This window comes from Lithobates pipiens, unplaced genomic scaffold (assembly GCF_037356315.1).
Source record: "Lithobates pipiens isolate NorthernLeopardFrog02 unplaced genomic scaffold, aLitPip1_a1.2 Scaffold_3, whole genome shotgun sequence".
NCBI lineage: Eukaryota > Metazoa > Chordata > Amphibia > Anura > Ranidae > Lithobates > Lithobates pipiens.
In genome coordinates this window covers 80,631,056-80,655,787 of record NW_027507790.1, presented here as the reverse complement: position 1 = coordinate 80,655,787, position 24,732 = coordinate 80,631,056, and the positions used below count along the sequence as shown (strand labels likewise).

General features: G+C 42.5%; 1 protein-coding gene across 21 annotated transcripts in view; it reads left to right on the top strand.

Moving 5' to 3' along the window:
* Window positions 1-24,732, top strand: part of PITPNM2 (phosphatidylinositol transfer protein membrane associated 2) — a 451,974-nt gene that overhangs the window by 254,580 nt on the left and 172,662 nt on the right. For all 21 annotated transcript variants that reach the window (XM_077461889.1, XM_077461887.1, XM_077461884.1 and 18 more), the window contains 2 exons: window positions 1,554-1,768; window positions 2,364-2,485. In XM_077461889.1, the coding sequence (XP_077318015.1) occupies window positions 1,554-1,768; window positions 2,364-2,485 (337 nt within the window). The remainder of the gene's footprint in view (window positions 1-1,553; window positions 1,769-2,363; window positions 2,486-24,732) is intronic.

Here is a 24,732-nt window from a genome sequence, read left to right as displayed (position 1 = left end):
CCCAGAAGAGTTGAAGCCGTTAAAGCTGCAAAGAGTGGGCCAACTCACTATTGAACCCTACGGACTAAGACTGGGATGCCATTAAAGTTTAGGTGCGTTAAAAGGCAGTTGTCCCAATACTTTTGGTAATATAGATTGTGTGTGTGTGTGTGTGTGTGTGTGTGTGTGTGTGTGTATATATATATATATGCATGTGTGTATGTGTATATATATAAACAGGTGTGGTGAACAGCACTCATCAGGCCCTACCACAAGCCATATATAGAAACAAAGTACGGGATTTGCGGAACTCAATATTTATTAAGAGGTGAAAAAATATATATATAAAAATACAAAAATGGGTTCCATATCAACAGTTTCGGGCTTACAGTATATATATATATATGAGAGAGAGATTTCGTGTGTAGGGATATTGGACTCAGTGAACCAATCTAATAATGGGAATACATTGGTTTATATAATTCATGGTTCGTTGTTATCTTACTTCTGAAAATGTTAGTTGACTTGCTTATTCCTTGTCTTTAATATTTTCTGGGTCCTTAGAAATTCAAACTTATTTTTGACTATCATTAACTGCAGTCTTGTTCAAGGTCAGTGACACAAAAGGTTATATTTCCTGATTATTTATATATATATATATATATATATGAGTGTTTAAATTATAGACTAACACTGGCCCACCAGCTGGAGTCAGGAGCCAGGAGCCAGGGGACCCAGGGGCTAAGGTGGGGGTGCGGGGTTGGCCACACAACAGAAAAAAGAAAAACAATGAAAACCAAACAAAGGACAAAACTAAAATCTGAAAAAACAACCGGTAAAAAGGGGAGGGGGAGGGGGATGATAGGAAAAGAGCAGAGCAACGAGCAAGAGGCCCAGGGGCAGAGAGAGAGTGGGAAAGAGAAATGGGGGTCCTCCAGGCTGGAGGCGGGGTCAATTTGAATCTAGAGACCTAGGCTAAATGAATTTAGATTAGGGAGTGCAAAGGACCACCACAGGGCCCATACCTTAAGAAATTTTGCATGGGAGTCGTGAAACTTTGCACCTTTTTAAGCACAGATTTAACATGTGGAAAGTGTGTGAAGACCGAGTAAAGATTGGATGTTCAATTACTCAATGAAGTGGACTTTTTTAATGAATTTTATTCTCTGTTGGAGAATACTTGGCATTTCATGTTGCATATATGCACAGATAATCAGCATATGACCATGTATGATTTTGTTTGATGGCATTAGTTGTATTTATAGCACATCAGAGTGTTGCTTGATATTGGTATTCATTATATAGGGACATTTTGGGTGGGGTAATACTGCAGCTGCATTTGTTTGGGTTTATGTAATAGTTAAAAAAAATATGGGTTTGTGCAATTTTTTGTTTGGTGTATTTTTTAATATTTAAAGCGTGGGGGGGGGGGGGTGTATTCTATACTTTTACATCCAAGGCACTTATGGACAAGTTTGTAATTTGTATTCTAACAATTACATGTAAAGTCTTATGACGTAAACCGTCTAGTTATACACTTTAGTATATAGACTTATATGTTTCTTTGTTTTCAGAAAAAGAGCAGAGAAGAGACATGCGGGGAGGGCAGTGGAGTGGAAATCTTGGAGAACAGACCATACACAGATGGCCCTGGTGGCACTGGTCAGTACACGCACAAGGTTTACCACATTGGTATGCACATCCCCAGTTGGTTCCGATCCATCCTGCCTAAAGCTGCACTACGAGTGGAAGAAGAATCGTGGAATGCTTATCCTTATACAAGAACCAGGTATCGGTTTGCTGTATTGCTTTGTTAGGAACTGACAAGAAATATTCACAGCAGTCTGATTTTGCCACTTTAAGGCTGTTGCAAAGTATGAGGTTATACCAGTTTTTTTTTTTTAACATTACCAGCGGTTCATCATTGCAAAGTTGTGAGGGATTGAAAAATACAGGCTGAAAACTTTTTGGAGCATTTTATATTGTCAGTGGAAGACAATATTCTTTAACCCCTAAAAAGTGTGTTCTGGTTTCTAGGCTGTCTATCGTTTGAAATCACCAAGTATGCTTTCACCCAGACAGGTTGGATCTAGGTACAAATATAAAATGCATTTTGTTCAGGGGTACACTATTGTTACTATAGTAACACTATGGTCCAGAGAACATAAAATCCCAGGTAGTTATTTTGCCCCAGATATTCAGCCGGTGCCTAATATTGCTATATACTTTCTCTGTTGTCGGTAGAAACTGAATCCCTGCCTCTTATAAAGTACATGATGCCTCCAGCACTGGAATGACTGCCCGCTGAATTGTATGTTGTCTTCTCCACCTCTTTTGGGGAGTTTAATGGAGATTATAAAATGTATATATTGTTTTTAATTCAGGTACACCTGTCCGTTTGTGGAAAAATTCTCCATAGATATAGAAACCTTCTACAAATCTGACTCTGGAGACCTCGCCAATGTCTTCAACCTTTCTCCTGCTGAGAAGCGACAGACGGTATTGGGTAAGTGGCCCCATGAATCTTCATTCTGCTGCTTTTATTTTAAATATTGCAGATTGCACACCATCCATTGCCCTCCCAATCTGTCCATCCACTGTCAATCATATACATGGGGCGTTATGGACAGTTATTACGAGCTTGTATGAAGGACATTTGAAAAGATTGTGCAGCCCTAAAGCCATGCACTTTCTGAGCTCTGTATTCACCCTGTCATGATCCTTGGAATACTGAAGTATTTCTCCTTGATTCTATTACACAGTGGTGGGTCCTTCGCCCTGTCTTAAAGCTAACCCCCTCCAAATGGCTCCGTGGTCTGGAATGAAGGCATTGTTCTGCGTTTGACCGTTTGTTTATGTACATTAATTATCTCCCGAGACTTCTCTGTGTCATTACACATATCATCCCTTCTATTCAAGCTATCGGACCAGTCCCTGCTGACCCTATTTCAAGTCCTCATTTGCATGGCCAAGAGGACCTAAGTGAAGACTAGAGTGTAATTTACAATTGACCAATAGGAAAGTGGAAAGTGGTTGTTTGGCGGGGTGATTAAACTGTTATGTATAAAAGTGTATTGTGTGCATCCAATAAACGTAAGATTCCTGTTTGAGCTTACATACAGCTTGCCTGGTGTTTGTTCTGTGCTATAACAACTAGATTAGAACGGCACAAAGCTGTAGTTCAAATCCAGGAGCATTGGACGACCAAACTATCAGGCATTGTAATCTGCAATCTGATCCAATAGCAGCAGAGGAGTGTAGCCGAGCGAGCAGGGGCTCGTTACACACCCTAAAAACACAATATTTCCTTACTGTAGAAAAAAGTAAAAATTTTAAATTTAGTATTGTGTTTACAAATCATAACCCCCCCTTATAATAGGATACACATGGTGTGGTAACAATGTGCATTGTGCTGAGATTTCCCTGTTTTCAGACTTCACATGTTAAGGACATCCTCAATACCATAATTTTTATTGCTTGTTCTGATCTTCATAGTGCCTTTTGTCTGTCTTGCATAGCTGTTATGCAATCAACCATTACATGCATCATTCACATAGGACTTCCAGAAAGCAGTTATCTCCTGATTGTTTTGCACGTTTATATAAAAGCTCTTCAGCTCCCTTGCAGACTGTACCAGGCATAAACCCTCTTATAGATGTTTATACATGACTTGTGAATTATCACACTGTATCTTTGGAATGAAACAAAGACAAGTGGATGATTGAGAATTGAGGCAGTTCTACCTTCACTGCTAACCTAGTTCCAATGTGCATCATTAAACATAATACTCCTTTATTTTTTTAAACTCCAGCCATGCCTTTTCACAAAATAAACCATAATTATATAATTCAAATAAAGTATATAATAGAACCTGATGCTTGATACAAATTGGTTAATAAAGTAACATATTGCTTCTTTACACTAATATAATGTAGTGTAATGACAGTGTTCTTACAAGATCTAATGGTAATACCGTCCTTCGTTATTTTAGTTCATGTGTCATCTGAGACCTAGACCAAATGTATAACTGGGTCCTTGTGTTATCGTTTTTTTTTTTCCAATTCTTGATTTTCGGCACAAGGCAATGATACATGTACAGTCGTGTTGAACAAAAGGGAACCATTTTCCCACATAGTCAGATTGCAATACACCACAATGTCTATCAGAGCAGCGAGATCCCAGCTAAGAGGGATAAATAGTACATACCAAATTACCCCAGGGGACTAGGCAGTCGTTGTCTTTGTTCCTTGTGTTTTTCTGTTTGGATGCAAGTAGAAAGAGAGGGGAAAGGAAAATAAGGGGGGGGGGGAGAGAAGGGACACAAGAATGGGTACTCCTCAGAGTTTGTAAAGTCGTGCCAGTCAAACCACTGTTTGAGGAATTTTTCTCTAAGACCTCTCTCCATGGACACCAGGTCCTCCATCTCATTTATTTCAGAGACCCCTTTAAACCAGATTGAGATTGAGGGTGCTTGTGTCTGCTTCCAGAAAAGCAGGATACAGCTTTTCGCTGCAGTGAGCAGTAATGGTAAAATGAAGCTTCTGTAGGTCTTCCCAGAGATATGATGATGATGCAGAAGAAAGAAAAGAACACTGGATTCGATAGTATTGCATAATCAGTGAATTTCTGGGTAATCCAACCTACCTCCAGCCAGAAGGTATGCAGAGAATGGCAGGACCAAAAGATATGAAGAAGAGAGCCAATCTCCTCCCCACAATGCTAACACACATTGAGACATTGGGGAAACATCTTATTGATCCAAACATGTTAACAGTTTGAATCACGACTCTTAGTACCTGGAACCGATAGATGTTTTGTAAGTGAACAGGAAGGTCCGCTCTTCCTGTTTGTCTGCGATTGTCTGCTCCAGGTCACCTTCCCATTTTGAGATGTATGGTAAATGATAGGCTGGGGCAGGGATATGAACATGTGTTAGGTCTGGAAAACCATGTGGCGCAACAGAGAACTGTATGGAGGGTATGACATCAGAAAGACAAAACAGAGGAAATTACCAGCTCAGCTTACCAACCAGTCTGCTTACTGACTGAATTAACCTGTCCAACAGTCAGTGTTAAAAACAGGGGTTTAGTTAGCACACATTGTGTATTGCTTGTAGTCCTAACACTACTGAATTCATGAGCGTCTCCACAGTGGAAGCACATGCATTCTAATGAATAGATAAGGGGCAGGTGAGCCTGGAGGTAGCCCAATCCTCCTTAAAGGAACAGGAGCACACTGGGCACAATGGCAGCAAAAGTGTCCAGTGTTTCCTATGACCAAATTTACACCAGTTACAAAAGAGGTGGCCCCTGCCCCACCTATAACTGGCCTTCACAGCAATGAGCACATGGAAGGGCAAACGCATGAAAGACAAAAACAAAGGAAATTCCCAGCTCAACTTACCTATCAGTTTGCTTACCAACCAAATTAACCTGTCCAGCAGTCTGCATTAAAAACAGGGGTTTAGCTAGCACACATTTGCAAACGCATGCGTAAGATGCAAGGCCTCGTCATGGCACCCTGTGTATTGCTTGCAGTACTAACACTACTGAATTTATGAGTGTCTCCTCAGTGGAAGCACATGCATTCTAATTGTTTTGAACGTAGACTGTTGGATAGGTTAATTCGGTTGGTAAGCAGACTAGTTGGTGAGTCGAGCTGGTAATTTCCTCTGTTTTTGTCTTTCATGCATTTGGCCTTCCATGTGCCCCTTGCTGTGAAAGCCAGTTATGGGCAGGGGCCATCTCTTTGTTATAAGGGTATGACATCAGGCAGTATGTGCAGGGGACGAGTATGGAGGGTATGACATTAGGCAGCATGTGCAGGGGAGATGTGAGGAGGGTATGATGGTGGATAGTATGTGCAGGACAGAGAAGCAGAGAGTATGAACGCGGGCAGTATGTTTGGTAGAGCAGCTCTAAGGTTATTAAGGCAGGCAGTATGTGTGGGTGGAAACTCCAGATGGTATGATGGCAAGCAGCATGTGCAGGAAAGAAATGCTGTGGGCAGTATGGGCAGAAGAGGCATGTGGAAGGTATGACATAAGGCAGTATGTGCAGGGGAGGAGTGGCAGACGTATGGCTGTGACAGGATACATAGTGTAAAGACAAAGTGAGTAAGGCATAGGGTAAAGTGAGTGGATAGAACACACTTTTTACTAGCTTTTATTACTTTTTTTTCTTTACTGTGATGAAAGGTCATCATTATGGATACATCGGAGACCTATTAGAGGAATGCTCTCTTAGGCTATACTCACACCTATTAGAGGAATGCTCTCTTAGGCTATATTCACACTTTCGCTGTCTCCAAAAAGAAGTGCATAGGATCTCCAAGTGCATTGGCGGCAGAATCCCCTATGTTCAAGTAGCGCTTAGCTTTACAATATATGGGATAGGGTTGCTTGATTACCCCTCTCTGCCTGTCAGGACAGAAAATTGAAAAAAAGCTATCCAGGGAGGACAGGAAGGTTAGAGCTTCGGAAATAGTTTGTATTGTCATCCATTCCTTTCTATGTCAGGGACACCCCCACTATCATTTATTTATGGAATCATAGGCATAGGATGTCAGTGAAAATCTCCCCAGTGGAGTCACAACCAGAAATAATAACCTCAGAGCAAATGTTGTCCACTTGTCTTGTGACCGCTTACCTTTCCAGCTTCATCCAATCCACAGGCATGTATGGCCTAAGGCAGGGGTGTCCAAACATTTTTCAAAGAGGGCCAGATTTGATGAAGTGAACATGCGTGAGGGCCAACCATTTTGTCTGACATTCTTTGAACCATTAATATAAATGCAAGTTAGCTAATACACTTCTCAACAAGAATTATCTTGCCTTTGTGGCTGTGTGTGGTGAAGAGTCTAAGGATGAGCTTGGGCGTGTACCATTTGGATGTACCGTATTTATCGGCGTAATACACGCACATGCGTACAACACACACCATCACTTTAAGAGGGAAGTTTCAGGAAAAAGCTTACATTTTAAATAAGGAACTATAAAGAAAAATAAGGGTCGGTGCCCATCTGCAGCCTCATCATTGCCATGATTGCAGCCTCACCATTGTCATCAGTGCAGCCTGATCAATGCCCTCAGAGGGGACAGGGAGGGGGCGGGACGAGCGCCAACAGACTACACACAGGAGAATTTCCTGTATACTCGGCGGACTTTTTAATACAAAGTCCTGCCTCCTATGATAGACAGAAAAATCATCTAATGCCAGCCCAGGAAACGGGATTTCCTATCACAGAGGCCGCCGAGAAAACAGGACATTCTCCTGTATGTAATCTGATGGCACTCGTCTCACCCCCTCCATGTCCCCTCCGAGGAACGATAATGATGGTATATATCTTTTGTGGCCCCCCAATGAATCAGGATTCATTGGGGGCCACAAAAGAGATATATATATATATATATATATATATATATATATATATATATATATATATATATATACACAAATTATCAGTGGGGCCATATGAAACCTTTTACCTTGTTACAGACACATCGTGCATCACATCAGCATGGTGATTGTAGTCCTGATTAGGAGCTGAGGGACACAAACTTTACTTGCCAGCATGGAACTGCTTCCATGCCTGATGTGGTCAGAATGCTGAAGAGAAGACAAGGTGACAGGCAGGATCACCAGGTATTTGCTCATAATGGACAAACTGGCACAAAAAAAAGTATACTCCCACTTGTAATTATGGGCAGATACATGCATTTAAGGAATTTCATTATAAGGGTTTGCAAGCTCTTTAGAATACATTGAAAATATTTAAAGACTTTAGATAATACTTTCCAATTGTGGCTAATAAATTACTATAAGAAGACACCACTGGGCAACCACTTAGATTAGTCTTAGCTAGTCACTGTTTTACATTGCCCTTGCTAAGGCTTGTACTGACAGTGTCTGCTTAGTGTAATGCCATGCATGTTCAAAACAAATGTGATCAGCTCATACAAAGAATGTTTAGGCTCGGAGCAGACACCCTTGGTGCCAGCTTTATTGTGAGAGAGAAATAGGATAAAATAACCCCCCATTTTAAAAAAAATGGCCCTGCTAACATAGCAGTCAGCTGTGTGAAGGTCACACAGCATAGTGTTTTTTGTTTGTTTTGTTTTTTGGACAAAACTGAAAATAATTCTTTGATTTTGATACACAAAGTGGCCATATTATATTGTACACTTGCTTGTAAGGGCCCTTTCACATTGATTGCTTTACCAAAAGCGGAAGAAAATAACTCATGGCCATTAAATCCTATGGAACATTTCACACCAGTCAGTTGTGGGTCAGTTGTGTTTTTAAAAGTCCTCCATGCTGCATTTTTGGTGCATATTTGGTAAAAAAACACACCAAAAATGTACCTTCCCATTGAAATGAATGGAAAACACAGCAAAAACGCACCCGCGGTTGAGTTTTTGGTGCGGTTTTTTGAGGGACATGTCCTTTTTTTATAGGTGTAAAATGCACATGAAACATGGCAAAAACGCATGTGTGAATACAGCCTTAAAGGCTAAGCTTCCCTGGAATCACACCATGCTTTCATTTGCCTGGACTCCCCAGGGTCCCTTCAGACATGCTCAGACCGCATGTTAAACTCCCTGGGGCTGCATGCAGCCCATGGGACATCCCTGATGTAGTGTAAGGACCTGCCTGATTGGATATAGAGTAAATGGATAAATGGTGTGTCCTCCTAAATTTAAAGGAGATTGTACAATCAGATTGTATAGTGTATGGCAACATTTATACACCTAAAATTACCTAGTTGTGCTTTCATTGTCATTAATTGTTAGCAGCCTACCAAACACAGAAGCAATCACACACATTTTGCCACATGAAAAAATGGGTTACAAATGCAGAAAAATGTGCAGTAAAAAACCATGCAACTCTCATCACGCCAAAATGTTCCATGAGCTACTTTGCCTTATGTGTGTCACTGGAAAAACGAGCCAAAAAATATGCACTCCCACTATAGGTGTGAATGGAGCCCGAAAGTGGAATTGGTGCATTTACACAAGAACATTGAGGCTCATTCACATATGTGTGTTTTCGAATGCATGGCAAACAGCACAGCACATGGCTTTGCCATGTGTTTTAGAAACTCTGCAAATGGGCATCATGCTTGTGTTGCCATTACATGTTAAAGACTCCTCAAGTGCAGCAAACACACCAAAAACTGTGGTAACCTACCATGCTGCACTCCAAAAAAAAGTTCTCAAGCTTTTCCTAGGGGCGATTGTCAAGGGTAGAGGAACTCATTCAAGTAAATGGGCTGCCCTATGCGTGACAAGTAAAAACGCTTTAAGACACCCACAACAAACGCATGTTGGAATGTGAGTTCAACTGAGTGTCTCTGTCCACTCCTACTCCCTCCTATCTACTTGTATAAAGATGGCCATACGTGATGTACAATCTCTGTACAATTTACCAGAACTAGGGAATAGGATGACCCACCTGATCAATCCATTCAATTTCTAAATCAAATGAGGAAAACCCTTGTACTACATCTGGTGGGAGATCTAAAGGAGATTGTATAGGAAGTGGGTGGAAGTTAGTATTGTAATGAGGGAGGCATGGTCCATAGTGGTGAACTCACTCTATCACACTCTCTTCTCTGATGCAACAAGGAAGTGAAGGCTTCTGAGAGATGACCTACAGGAAGTGAATGCCGAGAGACGATCTGCAGGAAGTGATGGAATCTCAAAATCATTTTACAAATTCAAATAAACTGGCAAGATTTTAAAGGGTAAGTTCACCTTTACAGAAAACTCTGTAAGCTGAACCTACACAGGTCCCCCTCCTCGCCCCCTGGGCTTGCTGACCTGTACTGCGGTAATCTCCTGTTCTAAGCCCTGGTACTCTTGGGGCTGGGCCAGAAATTGAATTAAAAAGGCTTCTATTTATTGAAGTGAATTCTGCCCGAAAAGGTGAACTTCTGCCCGAAAAGGTGAACTTATCCTTTAAAGTAAACTCAAAAAGGTATTTTTGGATCAAACAACAAAATCAAATGTTGCACAAGTGTAATCAAAATAAAATACCTGTGATACAAGAACCATTGTTTTAGAACAGGCTGGCCTGCAACATCCAGGCTACTTTAAAAACCATGCAGTGGTTCTGTTTTCCTCGCCCACCCCTAGAATGGATTTGGAATACAGGAGATACATGTAGTTTTTGGAGATGAGCTGTACATTCTCCACAGTAAGGTACCACATCACAGTCTCTTCTAATACTTAAATTGCACAAAAGCATGGACAGGGATACAAAGAACTGAGCCATAACTTGTATGTGGGCAGGATGTTGCTGGTTGGCCAGTTCTAGGCCAGTGATCTTGACACGGTAGGTATTACACTTGTTCAATATTAAAGCAGAACGTTACTTTAAAAGAAAAAATAACTTTTTGTTGCAGAAAGGACATACTATATGTCTTCTGCAATAAAACATCTTACCTACCTGTTTGCAAACTTCCCTAGAATTCACACTGAGCTGCGCATGCACAGGCAGAGAGTACAGATAGTTATCATGATCCCCTGACTATCCCCGGGGGAGTGGAGAAAAACGTGCTGGGGGCATAGCCTGGTCGAAGTCCAGGCTGAGGTTGCCACTTCACTCATCTCTGTAGGACACTATGGATGTGGGGACATTGAGGGGTCCCCCTTCTTTGCTTGAGCTATTGCAGGAGCCAGGACAGGCTCCATCCCTTGCCAGCACTCTGAGCAGCAGCTGCGGATGCATTGGTTTGCATACCCCCTCTTACTGAGCCTGAGTGGCACACTATCCATTCACAGGTCATAGGTAGTTACTCAACGGCCACTTTATTAGGTACACATATTCATTTGCTTAGTAACACAAATTGCTAATCAGCCAATCACATAGCAGCAACTGAATGCAGTTAGGCATGTAAATGTGGTGAAGACATCTTACTGAAATTCAAACCAAGCATCAGAATGGGGAAGAAAGATGATTTACCGTATATACTCGAGTATAAGCCGAGATTTTCAGCCTCTTTTTTGAGGCTGAAAGTGCCCCCTCGGCTTATACTCGAGTCGCCGCTGTCTGACTGCTCGATCAGCGTATCGAGCAGACAGACGGCGGACATTAATTTTCAAAAGCCGCGCCTCCTTCTCCGCCTCCGCCTGTGATAGGCGGAACACTGAATTTCCCAGCAGTCAGTGTTCCGCCTATCACGGACATCCGCTCATTCTCATACTACGGACGAGTATGAGAGGATGTCTGTGATAGGCGGAACACAGGCTGCTGGGAAATTGAGTGTTCCGCCTATCACAGGCGGAGGCGGAATTTTGAATTGTAGAATGGCCGCCGAGAAGAGCGGCGATCCATCGGCACGGGACGGAGGAGGCACGGCACGGCACGGGACGGAGGAGACACGGGACGGAGGAGGCACGGCACGGGGGAGGCACGGCACGGGACGGAGGAGGCACGGCTCGGGACGACGGCGGCTCGGGACGGAGGCTTGGGACACAGGTAGGCTGGACACACACACAAGGCTGCACGGACACACACACACACACACACACACACACACACACACACACACACACACACACACACAGGGATGGATGGATGGATGGATACACACACACACACACACACACACAGGGATGGATGGATGGATGGATACACACACACACACACACACACACAGGGATGGATGGATGGATGGATACACACACAGGGATGGATGGATGGATGGACACACACACAGGGATGGACGGACACACACACAGGGATGGACGGACACACAGGGATGGACAGCCATGTCTCACCCTCGGCTTATACACGAGTCAATAAGTTTTCCAGTTTTTTGGGGGTAAATTGGGGGCCTCGGCTTATACTCGGGTCGGCCTATACTCGAGTATATACGGTAAGTGACTTTAAATGTGGCATGGTTGTTGGTACCAGACAGGCAGTGAGTATTTCAAAAACTGCTGATGTACTAGGATTTTTCACACACAACCATCTCTAGGGTTTACAGAGAATGGTTCAAAAAAGAGAAAATATCCAGTGAGCGGCAGTTGTGTGCAAGAAAATGCTTTGTTGATGTCAGAGGTCAGAGAAGAATGGGCAGACTGGTTTGAGATGATAGAAAGGCAACAGTAACTCAAATAACCATTTGTTACAATCAAGGTATGCAGAATACCATCTCTGAACGCACAACACATCGAACCTTGAAGCAGATGGGCTACAGCAGCTGAAGACCACACCAGGTGCCTCTCCTGTCAGCTCAGAACAGGAAACTGAGGCTGCAATTCGCACAGGCTCACCAAAATTGGATAATAGAAGATTGGAAAAATATTGCCTTGTCTTATGAGTCTCAATTTCAGCTACGACATTCAGATGGCAGGATCAGAATTTGGCATAAACAACATGAAAGCATGGATCCATACTGCATTTGTATCATTGGTTCAGGCTGGTGGTGGTGTAATGGTGTGGGGTATATTTTCTTGGCACACTTTGGGCCCCTTAGTATGAGCATCGTTTAAACGCTACTGCCTCCCTGAGTATTATTGCTGACCTTGCCCATCCCTTTATGACTACAGGGTACCCATCTTCTGTTGGCTACTTCCAGCAGGATAATGTCACAAAGCTCAAATACTCTCAAACTGGTTTCTTGAACATGACCATGAGTTCTCTGTACTCCAATGGCCTCCACCGTCACCAGATCTCGATCCAATAGAGCATCTTTGGAATGTGGTGAAATGGGAGATTTGCAGCATGGATGTGCAGCTGACAAATCTGCAGCATCTGCGTTATGCCATCATATCAATATGGACCAAAACCTCAGAGGAATGTTTCCAACACCTTATTGAATCTATGCCACGAAGAATGAAGGTCAGAGTGGGTCCAACCTGGTACTAGCGAGGCGCACCTAATAAATTGGCTAGTGAGTGTATATACAAAATGCTTTCCATGGTATACTTTCACCATGCAGCATCCTTCATATCTTGTATGCTGCTGTCATTCCACTGCTGATAATGCAAAGAAGAAGATGCAGCGATGACTCTGGATTGGTCAGATGTGGGTCAGCTATTTTCTGATCGTGCTAATAGGATCCAGTAACACTAAATGTGATCCCATCCTGTTTAGAGAGCTTTGTATTGTCCTATTTAGGTTTATCTCTTGCAAGCTTTGGACATGTTCTCTATGGTCTCCGTCTGGGTTTTACTCTTAACTGTGTTCTCCTTGCTGTTTTACTATAGCTGTATATTTGGCTCATTTTGTGTGGTCCGCACTATACCACCATGGGCTGTAAATCATCAGGACTATATAATGATGTGGAGTTGATCTTTATATACCTAATTTTTTTTTTTTGTGTGATGCTTGTGTTGACTGATTGACTGCCGTTTGTCCCCAAGCAGTAGCTGTAACAGGTCACACTGTAGCATCTGCAGCAGCCTCAGACCCCAGAGAACCGGCTAATGACCATTTTATCGACTATGGGTTGTGCACCGTTTTTATTGGCTAGATGTCTTCATCCCTGAAAGCACCATTCAGATAGACACTAATTAGCACCGAAGCAGGCAGTCGTAAGAAAAACATTATTCCCTCTCCCTAAAGCTAGTTGCCATGGCAGGAGATAGATGCACGCTGACTTAAAAAAGGAATGTGACGCAGTCGGCTAAACCCAGTAGCACAGTTTGATAGGAGCGTTCTGAATTATTCTCTCTTTAGGTGACAGTAGAAAAGCAAAGCTGTACTTCAGCTGGCTAATTTTAGCCCACGCTGCAGTTCTAGTGGGTGGGCAGGTGAAGAACAGGCTGAAGATAAAAGAGAAGAAGCAAGAAGAAAAATGAACCTCGGGAAGGAGAAAATCTGAATGATTCCCATAGCATGTTAAAAATAAAACCCTGGGTCCTTTTGAATTATGCGGTGTGAAGAGACGGGCTAACAGAGCCAGGCTGGGCCTGCGCTGTGTTGTTAGGAGCTACGTTTCTCTTCCATAGTAAATGTCACCGTGTTATAAACAGTTTAAATATCAGTTGCTCAAACTAAATAAAACACCATGAAGCCCAAGTAATATTTACATCAGTTGCTACAGCACAATTGTATAAAAATATATTAAAATATATCTCGCTGCCCGGACACCATGGCATTAGGATTTTATTTAGGTGCTATGCAGAATTAATGCCTGCTATCAGGATTCTTTTGACATCCACTTAGATTCCTATTTATTGTGGTACCTTAAAGTGTTTTTTTAACCACTTCAGCCCCAGAAGGATTTACCCCCTTCCTGACCAGAAAGTTTTTTGCGATTCGGCACTGCGTGGCTTTAACTGGCAAATTGCGTGGTCATGCGACGTGGCTCCCAAACAAAATTGGCGTCTTTTTTTCCTACAAATAGAGCTTTCCTTTGGTGGTATTTGATCACCTCTGCGGTTTTTATTTTTTGCGCTATAAACAAAATAGAGAAACAATTTTGAAAAAAATTCAATATTTTTTATTTTTTGCTGTAATAAATATCCCCAAAAAATATATAAAAAAAAAAATTTTTTCCTCAGTTTAGGCCAATACGTATTCTTCTACATATTTTTGGTAAAAAAATCGCAATAAGCATTATTGATTGGTTTGCAGAAAAGTTATAGCGTCTACAAAATAGGGGATAGTTTTATGGCATTTTTATTAATAATTATTTTTTTTACTAGTAATGGCGGTGATCAGTGATTTTTGTTGTGACTGCGACATTATGGCGGACACGTGGGACAATTTTGACACATTCTTGGGACCATTGGCATCAATACAGCGATCAGTGCCATTAAAAATGCATTGATTACTGTAAAAATGTCACTGGCAGTGAAGGGGTTAACACTAGGGGGCAGTGAAGGGGTTAAGTGTGACCTATTGTGTGTTTCTTACTGTAGGGGATGGGGCTTGGTGTGTGACATCACTGATCGTTGTTCCCTATGACAGGGAACAGACGATCATGACAGGCTCACTAGGAAGCATGGGGAGAGGTTTGTTTACACTTACCTCTCCCCGTTCTTCAGTTCTGTGACCCGATCGTGGGACACCAGCGGCGATCAGGTCCGCGGGTCCCACTGACGCAGTCACGGAGCTCAGGACCGGGTCGCGAGCATGTCCCACGGCAGGGCTCTTAAAGGGCAATGTACCTGTACTTGTTTGTGCCCAGCCATGCCATTCCGCCGACATATATCGTCACGAGGCGGTGTTTAAGTGGTTAAGTGTTTTTTTAAAGGCTTTTTTTTTTTTTTACCAGTATTGCTATATGTTATACTTATCTGCTCTCTGCAGTGGTATAGCACAGAGTGGCCCTAAACCAGCACTGTCCACTCATCTTATTCTGTGTCTGCCCCCATAGCAACCCACTTGCTATGAGAGCAGACGTGCGGGCTCACATGCCAAGCCAAGCTGTGTGTGTCCATAGACACACTCAGCCCTGCCCTGCTCTCTGCTCACAAGATTGGACTAACAGCAGCAAGGGCCAATGGCTCCCCCTGCTGCCCAATTCTCTTGTGAAAAGAGAGAGACGGGAGAAGAACTGCAAACAGACACAGCACTGGATCGATACAGGACTCACGCAAGTGTTGGGGGGGACAGCAAGTTACAAACATGTTTTACCTTAATCCAGAGAATGCCTTAAGGTAAAAAAAAAAAAGTTTTAGTTTTAGTAACACTAAGGAGGTTGACGTGAATAGTTTCCTTTGCACAATAAATATACAGTATACAGCGGGTAAAATAAGTATTGAACACATTTTTCTAGGTAAATATATTTCTAATGGTGCTATTGACATGAAAATTTCACCACATGTCGGTAATAACCCATGCAATTCACACATGCAAAGAAACCAAAACAAATAAGTTCAGAAATTAAGTTATGTGTGATAAAATGGAATGACACAGGGAAAGATATTGAGCCTGCTAACTGAAATTCATTTAATACTTCGTACGAAATCCTTTGTGGGTAATGACAGCTTCAAGATGCCTCCTATATGGAGAAACTAGTCACATGCGTTGCTAAGGTGGGATTTTGGCCCATTCTTCCACACAAACAGTCTTCAAATCTTGAAGGTTCCGTGGGCCTCTTCTATGAACTCTCATCTTTAGTCTTTACCGCGGGGCAAAAGGGGCAGCTGCCCAGGGCCCAGTCATTGTTGGGGGGACCAAAGCCCCTTAAAACCCGCAGTGCCCACCAGGGTTTTTTTTCGTACAGAGTTCAGCCACCTCTGGCGCTGCTCAGTTCTGTCACTTGTAAATACAGAAGCGCTGCCTCTGTATTTACGAGTGACAGCGCTCCTCTCCCCACGGCCGCTCAAACCCCTCCCTCCTCTATACATCGATCTCTATGAGAGAGCAGAAGAAGAAGGGTCGGGGGAGCTACATGAGCGCCGAATGTTATAGGAGAGCATAGGAGGGAGGGGTAGGGAATCTACACAAGCGCCAAGTCCTATAGAAGAGTATAGGAAGGGAGGGGCGGGGAGTCTACACAGAGAGAAGCTCCTCCTGACTGGCAGCCTGCATGGACACACTGTGAGTACTCTTCAGCTCCACTCTCTGAAATTTTCTAGATGGGGGAGAGGAACTGGGGGGAGCTCTGAACTGGGGAGAGCTTTGTAGTGTGGGGGGGGAGATGTACACAGCACACTCCATACACAGGCACCCCTCCGCCCTGCACTCCGAGCACCCCTCAGCCCTGGACTCCATGCACAGCGCACCCCTCAGCTCTGCACTCCGTGCAGCCCTGCACTCAGCGCACCCCTCAGCCCTGCACTCCACACACAGTGCACCCCTCAGGCTTGCACTCCGCACAGAGCACCCTCCACCCTGCACTCCACACACAGTGCACCCCTCAACCCTGCACTCTGTGCACAGCGCACCCCTCAGCCCTGCACTTCACGCACAGCGTGCCCCTCAACCCTGCACTCTGTGCACAGTGCGCCCCTCAACCCTGCACTCTGTGCACAGTGCACTCCTCAACCCTGCACTCCATGCACAGCGCACCCCTCAACAATGCACTCCGTACATAGCGCACCCCTTATCACTGCACTGTACTGATATGCTGTTACCGCTAGCAACCAACCAGTGAGCTGTAATGATGTGCTGTAACCTCTATCACCAGTGAGTGGTAATGATGTGCAGTAACCTTCAGCAACAAATCAGTGAACAGTAATGATCTCCTGTAATTTCTAGCAACCAAGTAGTGAGCAACAATAATGATGTGCTGTAACTTCTAGCAACCAATTGGTGAGGGGTAATGATGTGCAGTATCCTCTAGCAACCAATTGGTGATCGGTGTAGATGTGCAGTAACCTTTAGCAACCAATTAGTGAGCAGTAATAATGTGCAATAATCTCTAACAACCACTCAGCAAGCAGAAATGATGTGCTGTAATGTAAGCTCTATCAACTAATCACTGAGCCGTAATGTGTGCTGTAACCTCTGGATACCAATTGTTGCCTGATCTGCTGCTATTTATTGTATGTCTCAGAGTGGGGACTTTTTTTTTGGGGGGGGGGGGCAAACAAATGTTTGCCCAGGGTCCAATGAATATTAAAGTGGAGGGCCACCCTGAAAAAAAAATACATTAAAAATCTGAAAAAAAATCTGAAAAAAAAATGAATTTTTTTTTTAAACTTACCAGAAATGCCTGTTGCTAGGCACATCATCTTAATCTGCCTCTTCCTCCTCCACTGAGATCTTCTGGTCTTCTCTCCTCCGTGTGGCGTCTTCTGGTTAATGGGTCGCGCTGTGTTCTGGGAACTGTGTGTCCCAGAACACAGAGCGTCCCATTCACAAAGCGCTGCGCGACTCGCGCATGCGCAGTAGGAAACGGACAGTGAAGCCGCAAGGCTCCACTGCCTGTTTCCTTTAGCCAAAATGGCGGCGCCGGGACCCAAGACCGAGGGACGGGTCAGCCTCGTGCGGTTTTTAGATGTGATGGTTGCAGTAGTTTTCTTTTTTATATTTCTTTATTTTATTCTCACCTAGTGATCTGGCCAGTGCTCTATTTTAACAGAAAAAGCTGCCCTGCAGATATAGCAGTTAGAGGGTTGAGACAAACAATTTACCAATAACAGGGGTGCTTACAATGATCAGCTCAGTTTGGCTGCACTTTGTTATTGCATTTAAATCTGCTACTGCATTTAACACTACATCCCCCCCAGACTGACAATGCTGCTGTCCAAAGGTGTCTCTGTTGCTCCTCCATCCATGTGCAGGCATTCTAATACAGGAGGTGTGCTACTGGGAAGACTACCAGCTTAAAACGGAAGCAAAAAAAGCCTTTAAAAAATCCCATAAGAATGCAGCTAACAAACCTAATGATTGGCAAGCAATACAGTTCGGTCCATATATATTTGGACACAGGCACAGTTCTATTTTTTTAGATAGTTATCAAAACATATTTGAGCTATGTAATGGATATGGCCTGAAAATGCACACTCTCAGGTTCAATTTGAGGGTATGTCCGAGGAAGGTTTTAGGAATTACTGTACAGCTCTTAAGAATAGAACCCCCACCCTTTTTCAAGGGACCAAAAGTAATTGGACAATTGAATCAAAAGCTGTTTCATGGCCAGGTGTGGGCTACTCCTTCATCATTTCTTCAATTAAGCAGGTAAGAGGTGCTAAAGGCCTGTGCTCACGCTTTGATTTTCAGACATCCATTGTTTTACAACGACCGATCGTCCGCAGATCTTATTGTTAGTACAGTGCTTTCGACAGCCGATTTTACTTTTTTTGTCTGACAAAAGCTGGATGTGCAGACTATAACATTTTTGTCGGATGTGAACTCAACGTCTGGTTTTCGTTTCATCAGCATGGTTTTCGTACACAAAAAATTGTAAGAGCAAGACTACGCATGCTCAGAAACGAAAGAATACATACAAAAACTATTCAATGCGTTACGTCACTTCTGACATTGTATTCTGTCAAACAAAAATTCTCGTATTGTTAGTAACCTCTTCACTTTTGACATGAGACTAGCATGCAACAAAAATCGGACGTTCTATCTTCCGAAAATCAAAGCGTGTGTACGAGGCTTAAGTGTGTTACTTCCATTTGGAATCTATTGCTGTGAACCTACATCATGCGTTCAAAGGAGCTGTCCATGCAAATGAAACAGGCCATTATAAGGCTTCAAAAACTAAACAAATCCACCAGAGAGATAGCAGCAACATTAGGAGTGGTCAAATCAACAGTTTGTTACATTTTCAGGAAAGAGCAGCAGAGCATCAGCAGCATAAAAAGGCCTGGACGTCCACGGAAGGCAACAGCGGTGGATGATCGCAGGATCCTCTCTACGGTAAAGAAAAACCCATTCACAAAATCCAGACAAGTGAAGAACACTCTCCAGGAGGTGGGTGTATCATTGTCAAAGTCTGCAATCAAGAGAAGACTTCACAAGAACAAATACCAAGGGTTCATCACAATGTTCAAACCATTCATATGCCTGAAGAATAGAAAAGCCAGATTAGACTTTGCCAAAAATCATCTAAAAAAGCCAGACCAGTTCTGAAAAAGCATTCTTTGGACAGATGAAAATAAGATTAGTCTGTACCAGAATGACGTGAAGAAAAAAGTGTGGAGAAGGCTCATGATCCAAAGCACACAACGTCACCTGTAAAACATGATGGAGACAGCGTGATGGCATGGGCATGCATGGCTTCCAGTGGCACTGGGTCAATGGTGTTTTTTGATGATATGACAGAAGCAGCTGGATGAATTCTTCAGTGTTTAGAGATATACTATCAGCCCAGATTCACCTGATCTCAACCCAATTGAGCATTTCACTTGCTGAAGGCAAAAACAAAAGAAACAACTGAAGACAGCTGCAGTTAGAGCCTGGCAAGGCATCAGAAATTAGGAAACCCAGTCTTTGGTAATGTCCATGGGTTCCAGACTTCTGGCAGTCATTGCCAGTAAAGGATTCTCAACAAAATATTAAAAATGAACATTTTATTTATGATTATATTCATCTGTCGAATTACATTTGAGCCCCTGAAAATGGGGGGACTGTGTATAAAAATGATTGCAGTTCCTAAATTTGTACTTTATTTATGTTCAACCACTTGAATTAAAGCTGAAAGTCTGCACTTCAAATTAATTTGGATTGTTTCTCTTTAATTTTATTCTGGTAGCATACAGAGCCAAAAGTAGGAAAATTGTGTCTGTGTCCAAATATATATGGACCTAACTGTATATTCCATTTTTTGGGTTTAGGTTTAATACTGCTTTGAGTTTTACATTGAGGATAAGGGTACATATATTTATGTAAAAGGATCCAGAATAATTTTTTTGTTTTGCTGCATAATATTATATCATAGCTTGGGGTAAAGCAAATTCGTTGATATAAGATATCGGGGGATTATAGGATACCTAGAAATAAGGAAGGACTGTAAAATAAAAAATGTGGTGGGGGGAGGAGGGAAAAGAAGTAATGGGATGGTGGTGTAAGGCAAGGGGTTGGAACTGAAAGATATACCTTAATTTTTGTTTGACTGTCCATTTCCCACAAGCTTCTTTTCACTTTGTCTGTTTAGAATGTACCTGTTTCTATGGAAATCAGTACATGCAGGCAATCATCTTAGTGTTCTGATAGTGATGTGCCTTGTCATGGTGTTGAAAGATTTTTGTCTCACCCAGGGTGCTGGTTTTAGGGCATCTTCATTGGCCGGCATGGGATGACGTACCCCCTGCGCATACGCAACTCAGTTTAGATTCAGCAGAAGACTGCGAGTAGGCAGGCAGGTGTATTTTATTGCAGTAGAGACATTCTATGTCTCTTCTGCAATAAATAGCTTGCCCACTCATATTTTTTTATAAAATGTCTTCAGTTCTGTTTTAATGCTTCACCATTTGAAGTTGGTGCACTGTCAGAAACCATGAAATCAAACCGAGACCAAAGTACAGTTAAATCACGCTTGTTTAATAATAAAAGTAAATAGAACAAAGTAGTCAAAACAGGAACCAGAATGGATAGTCAGACAAGCCAAACGTCAGGGAGCCGGAGATGAGCGTAGTAAAACAGCAAGCAGGATCTGGAGTCAGAAGGCATGTCAGCCAAGAAAGTCTTTTAACAGGAATGCAGGAGAGCATCTCTGTGATGTTGACTAAGGTGAAGGCAAAGATCCTCTGGGCTGGATGGCTTAAGTAGGCAGGACTGACAAGCAGGATATCATCAACAGCTGAGTATCTGTTGAGAGTTAGGAGCTGACAATTAGCCGACAGCTGAGCAGCCAGCTCAGAGAAGGAAGGGCTGAGCCCAGCCCTGACATTCGCACAGTACACAGAAAAAATGGCAGCACGTTAACAGTAACTGACATTTATGTGCACAGCAGCTTTCTGCACCTTGGGTAAAAATTACTTTAAGGCCGCGTACACACGGGCGGACTGTTCGCCCAACTTAGTCCGCTGAACAGTGTTTCAGCGGACAATCCGCTCGTGTGTGGGCTTCAGCGGACTATTTCAGCGGACAGTCTGACGAACAAAGTCTTACGGAATTTCCGTAAGACAGTCTGTCCAAACTTGGTTTCAGCGGACAGTCCGCTCGTGTGTAGGCTAGTTCGACAGACTAAGTTTGGCGCATGCTCAGAAAGGATTTACACGGCGAAGGTTGCATTGCAGTGTATTGGACGTCGAATTTCTCGTCCCGTCGTACGTGCCGTTCACGTCATCGCGCACGCTTTCAACGGACTGTCTGCTCATCGTGTGTGGTCAAGTCCGTTCATGCAAATTTTGAACGGACTGTTTGTCGGATTGTTTGACGAACTTAGTTGGGCGAACAGTCCGCCCGTGTGTACGCGGCCTAAGAGTCCTCTGCTTTTTAGTAGTCCGGTGACCTGCAGACGGGGCCATTCCTTACACCGCAGCTTCCATGGGCTTGCAGGGTGGTTTAGAGATGAGTTTTATGGACACACAATCTCCTCTCTACCCTTGTGAGAAAAGCAATACTTTAGGAAATATCTGAAGAAGCCTTCTATAGTTCAGCTCTGCCCAGACATCACACTCTAAAGTGAAAGATGGAGTTTAACAGCAGAAGAAACAGATTAGACTTGATATTGCAGAGATTATTGGTTATGTCAAAAGGGTACTTTACTTTTGCTGCAAGAAGTGTTTTATGGGGAAATTTTGTAAAAGTTTTAAAGCTTAAAGTGGAACTTTACCCATAACAACTTGATAAGAAGTAATGTATGTCATAAATCTATACCCAGGCATGCATTTTATTTATTTATTTTAAGACACCTGTCAGGGCAGAACTGTGGGAGCTGCCTGTGTATTCTGTCACCCTTATCCTTCCTTCACTACTTGGTAGGTCAGTGACCTGCAATGAGTATGTTAATATTAGTTGCCAGCTTCCTGGTATGCTTTATAATAAGCCAATGACTTGGTAAATAGTATATGGGATAAGAACTGCCTATGTTTTAGTCATAATTGTCAATTTGGATCAGAATAGATATGAGAAATGTCCGAAAATAGTGTAGTTTTTGTGAAGACACAACAGACTCCTGACCAGAACTGGTCATGTGAATCCACTAATGGGGAGGGTCACGATTAGGGTCAAGCCACTGACTAGGAGGCTTTGAAGAGTATGCTTTGTGCTGTTTTGCACATTAGAGCTCCACAGGATTTGGGGCTAAACATGTCTGAACTTAATTTCAGGCTCTTTCTTCTTGGGCCTGCTACACAGTTTGATATATTTAAAATCAACACAGAATCACTTTAAATATAAGCCGTTTGTGCACCAGAATTACCATGCAGATGCTATTCCACTCAAACATAAATCCAACATAAAAACATGCAAAATAAATTTTTGAGGACACACAAAACAGATACAGAATGAACGTTACAACTTGTAAATGACTTGAATTTGGTAAAAATAAGTGTAAAAGCAAAGATAGAATTACCGGTAAATGGGGAACAGATGCCTACTCATCATGACTAGGCAAACTGCTGAAATCCTCTCTGGCAGATATCATACATACAAAGTGTAGACAGATATAAACATATACGCCTTCAAAAGAGGCTTTTTTTAATTAATTCCCTTTTTGTATTTGACTCATGTGAACCTTAATGAAAACCTTGAATTAAAAGCAGTTCAAAAGTAAAATAATCCAATACAGGGGCCATGAACCAGGCAAGCTCTCCGAAAAACAGATGTGCTGATACCTAGCTGTCCTTCTAATGCCTGCAGCGCTCCACATGGAAATAGCAAAGTCACTGCTAACTGACATAATTCACTTTGCTTTGCTTTTTCTTTCTTGCCTTGTTATGGACAGTAGCAGTTAAAGTGGACCTTTCATTAAGATTCACACTTCACATAAATCAGTAGGGCTCATGTCAATATCACCTAATCACATTATATTGAGCAAAAATAAGTAACATTTTTTGCTATTAATAAAAGGAATGCTGTTTTCAGAATGCAGGATGTCAGAACAAAAGTCATTATTACAGAGCAGCACAAAGGCATTCTTCAGGTTCAAAGCACAGTTGTAGATGCTTTCACTTATTTTCTGTACCTGTGTGGGAGTGTTAAAAAACAATAAAAAATCTTGTACAGATACACATTCATAAACTGATGTTTTGGGTAAATATACATTATACTAGGCTAGAATTTCTTATTCAGTAAGTTCAAACCCTTCTTTAAAACAACCAGGCCAAACAAAATGAATGTTTATATTTTGGGTAGGTGCCAGAAGATGGAATCGCCCACTGATTTTGCAACGCATCCCATATATATTAGAGGGTGTATTGAGTCTGCATAGGGTTGGCCATTGGGTCCATGAGTGACCAAGGTTGGCCACTGAGTCCATGAGCGCTGCCATTGTGCTCTGCATGAGTTTTCTAATGTCCTTGATTAATATACTTTGGGTATAGAATAAATCACACACCCCCCCCCCTTTTTTTTTAAATAACCACATTTTGTTTCTTTGCAGACTAAAATGAAGACCCACCATTCTTGTTTTATCCAGCTGAATTTGCAACTTATAACATCCAAGTGAAAGATATAATACCAATATGTCAGAAAATGTTTTAAAAAAACAATCACTCTGTTGGAAAAAGGATTACCCCTTTGTGTCCATATTTTGTTGAACCACCTTTTTCTTTCATTACGGCCTTTAGTCTGTTGGGAATGGTCTCTACTAACTTTGCACATCTAGACTTTGCAATATTTGCCCACTCTTCTTTGCAGAACTGCTCAAGTTCAGTTAGATTTGATGGTGACTGTTTGTAGACTGCAGTCTTCAAGTTAATTCCACAAATTTTCAATGTGGATTTAAGTCTTGGCTCTGACTAGGCCATGCAAGGGCATTCACCTTTTTCTCCTTCAACCACCGTGTGGTCATTTTTTTTTTTGCTGTGTGCTTTGAGTCATTGTCATGTTGGAAGGTAAATATCCTTCATAAATTCCTGCAACTGCTTCAGAGTTGCTGTAGGCCTCTTGGTAGCCTCTTCCTGGCTCTTTCATCCAGTTTGGAGAGTCCTGATCCAGGGAGTAAGTGTACATATTCGCCAGCACACCATGGATCAACAATCAACGTCCAAAGATTTCTTTATTGTAGAGAGATTACACCACAGAGATAAATGCATCATTTCAGGGCCAGGCAGGATCCCTTTGTCAGGCATGTGATGATTACTTGCCTGACGAAGGGGTCCTGTGCAGCCCCAAAACATTGCACTTATCTCTGTGATGTGATCTCTCTACAATAAAGAAACCTTTGAACAGTGATTGTTGACCCATGGTGTGCTGGTAAATATGTACACTTGCTTGAGATTTCCAGCAC